Source organism: Pteropus alecto, unplaced genomic scaffold (assembly GCF_000325575.1).
Source record: "Pteropus alecto unplaced genomic scaffold, ASM32557v1 C19133469, whole genome shotgun sequence".
Taxonomy (NCBI): domain Eukaryota; kingdom Metazoa; phylum Chordata; class Mammalia; order Chiroptera; family Pteropodidae; genus Pteropus; species Pteropus alecto.
The window spans coordinates 695-3,024 of record NW_006494508.1 but is presented as its reverse complement, the minus strand read 5'-3'; the positions used below and the strand labels follow the sequence as shown (position 1 = coordinate 3,024).

Sequence of the window (2,330 nt, the reverse complement as noted above, 5' to 3'; positions counted from 1 at the left end):
ATAAAGGGGGCTGGGTCCACAGAAAGGTCACGTTTCCTTCCCCATTTCCCTGCATTTCCCCTTCAAGCTCGCTGTCACAGGGACACCCCCTAAACTTCACAGCTAGACGGTACACGTGTGTCCCTGCTGTTTCGAGCTCTGCAGAACACAGGCACACACACCTTCCTGAAGTGTCTCCAGGGGCTCGGTGACCACTGTCTACAATGAGGACTTCACAGGGAGGTGCTAGTGGACAGGCTGAGGATGAGGGGACCCCATGGAGGAGGCTCTAGTGGGAAGGATGAGACCTAGGTCCCCTCACCTAGAAGGAGCATCTCAGGAAGGCTCCAGGTCTCTGTGCTGCTCCAACCTGGAAAACAGAGCCAGGCTCCTGGGGGCATTTCCTCTTCTTGTGGGGCTGATGTGACAACCCCGTGATGAGAAGAAACAGCCTCTGAGTGGCTACACCCTGTGTGCCTGTCATCAGCCTGAGGGCTCTGTGGTCTCCCCGACCTGCGCAGGGGATCAGAGGGAGGACACGTCATGACTGCCACCCTCACGGTTCTGCTCTGCCTCGGTGAGTTGAAGACAGGAGAAAAGTTCTGGTGTGGAAGGGACCCCACCTCACAGCCAGGCCCTGGGCAGTGAGGGGACCTGTCAGGAGGCTCACGGGGAATAGGGATCAGCTTGGGACTCAGGGCCAGTCTCTCACAAGGACTCTCTTCCAGGGCTGAGCGTAGGCCCAAAGACCGACGTGCAGGCAGGTGAGTCTTTCCCCAGGAGGCCTGGTCCCACGTCCTCACTGGGGACAAGGGGCCACTTTGAGCAGTTGGGGCTGGAGACAGCAGTTCTGGGCTGACAAAAGGGGGACATCTGGGAGGTTTGGGGCTGAGAGCTGGGCACTGGGAGTGGGAACTGTCTGTGACCCAACCTCTAATTTCTTCCAGGGACCATCCCGAAACCCACCGTCTGGGCTGAGCCAGGCTCTGTGATCCTCTGGGGGAGACCTGTAACCATCTGGTGTCAGGGGACCCTGGGAGCCAAGAAGTTCCATCTGGATAAAGAGGAAATTTCAGTATTCTGGTACATGCAGAGGCCACAGGAGCCCAGGGACAAGGCTAAGTTCTCCATCACGCAGATGACAGAGCACGCTGCAGGGATATATCGCTGTTACTATTTCAGCCCCATTGGCTGGTCAGAGCATAGTGACCCCCTGAAGCTGGTGCTGACAGGTGAGGGGACGCTCAGGGTCCCACCTCACACTTTGCCCTCAGGAAGGGTGTCTGTTCTCAAGGTGTCCTCTTCACAGCTCAGCCCTGGGGGAGTGAGGAGGTGTGATCCCATTTACATGCTGCCTCTCCCTCTGTTAGGATCCTGCAACAAACCCAGCCTATCAGTGCTGCCGAGTCCTGTCTGGACCTCAGGAGGGAATGTGACCCTCCTCTGTGTCTCGGAGCAGGGGTTTGACAAGTTCATTCTGACTAAATAAGGAGACCACAAGCCCCTCCTGACTCTGGATTCACAGCAACGGCCCCGTGGGTGGTACCAGGCCCTGTTCCTTGTAGACCCCGTATTCCTCAGCCACAGGGGGACTTCTAGATGCTATGGCTGTTACAAGAACACCCCAAAGGTATGGTCACTCCCCAGTGATCCCATGGAGCTCCTGGTCTCAGGTGAGGGGCCCAAACCTATTTCCTTCATGTCTGTGTGGTTAGCTCAGGACTCTGTCCAGGATAGCTACCATCTAGAAAGGCAGTGGAAGGGGCTCTAAGGAGGGTTGTCACGATAAGGTTCTGTCCCTCAAAGGAATGGGGAACAACAGGGCCCTCTCACCCCTGCCCTTTTCACAGATCTGTCACCAGAACTCCCTAGGTATGTGGAGTGACATCCTTGTGGGGGCCATGGGGCAGAAGAGTATGAACAAATACGGGGTCGCCATGAGAAGCTATCTCCAGGCTCTCAACCTTCTTTTCCTTTACCCAAAACTCTCAAGGGACCCTGGTCCCTCATCCACTGGACCCACCTCAACAGCTGGTGAGTCACTGGGGGCTCTTTTCTCAGAGGGGGCACAGACTACCCCGGGGCAGTTCTAAGTCTCTCCAAGCATCTAATGCCCCCCAGATACTCAAGGACAGGCTTGTGTCCCTAGGAGTGGTGCTGGGCATTAGGGAGAGATGCCAGGGCGCACCACGGGGCCCCAGGGGTCTGAGGCCAGCAGATGACAGGTGGAGAGTCAAGGCAGAGGGAGATGTTGGGGTGAAACCAACTGGCAGTGCGGGTCTCAGTGCTCCCAGAGGTGGTGACTGCACAGTCTCTTGTCATCTGGGCCTCAGTTTCACCCTGTGTAATAG

General features: G+C 56.8%; 1 protein-coding gene across 1 annotated transcript; it reads left to right on the top strand.

Moving 5' to 3' along the window:
- Positions 1 to 522: 522 nt before the first annotated feature.
- Positions 523 to 1,652, top strand: LOC102892730 (leukocyte immunoglobulin-like receptor subfamily A member 6; the record flags this gene model as incomplete). The annotated part of the gene is given in 4 exon segments (XM_015599472.1): positions 523 to 556; positions 708 to 743; positions 927 to 1,211; positions 1,377 to 1,652. Coding segments are annotated over 4 exon segments (631 nt in total), but the record flags the coding sequence as incomplete, so codon positions are not given.
- Between the last annotated feature and the right edge of the window lie 678 nt (positions 1,653 to 2,330).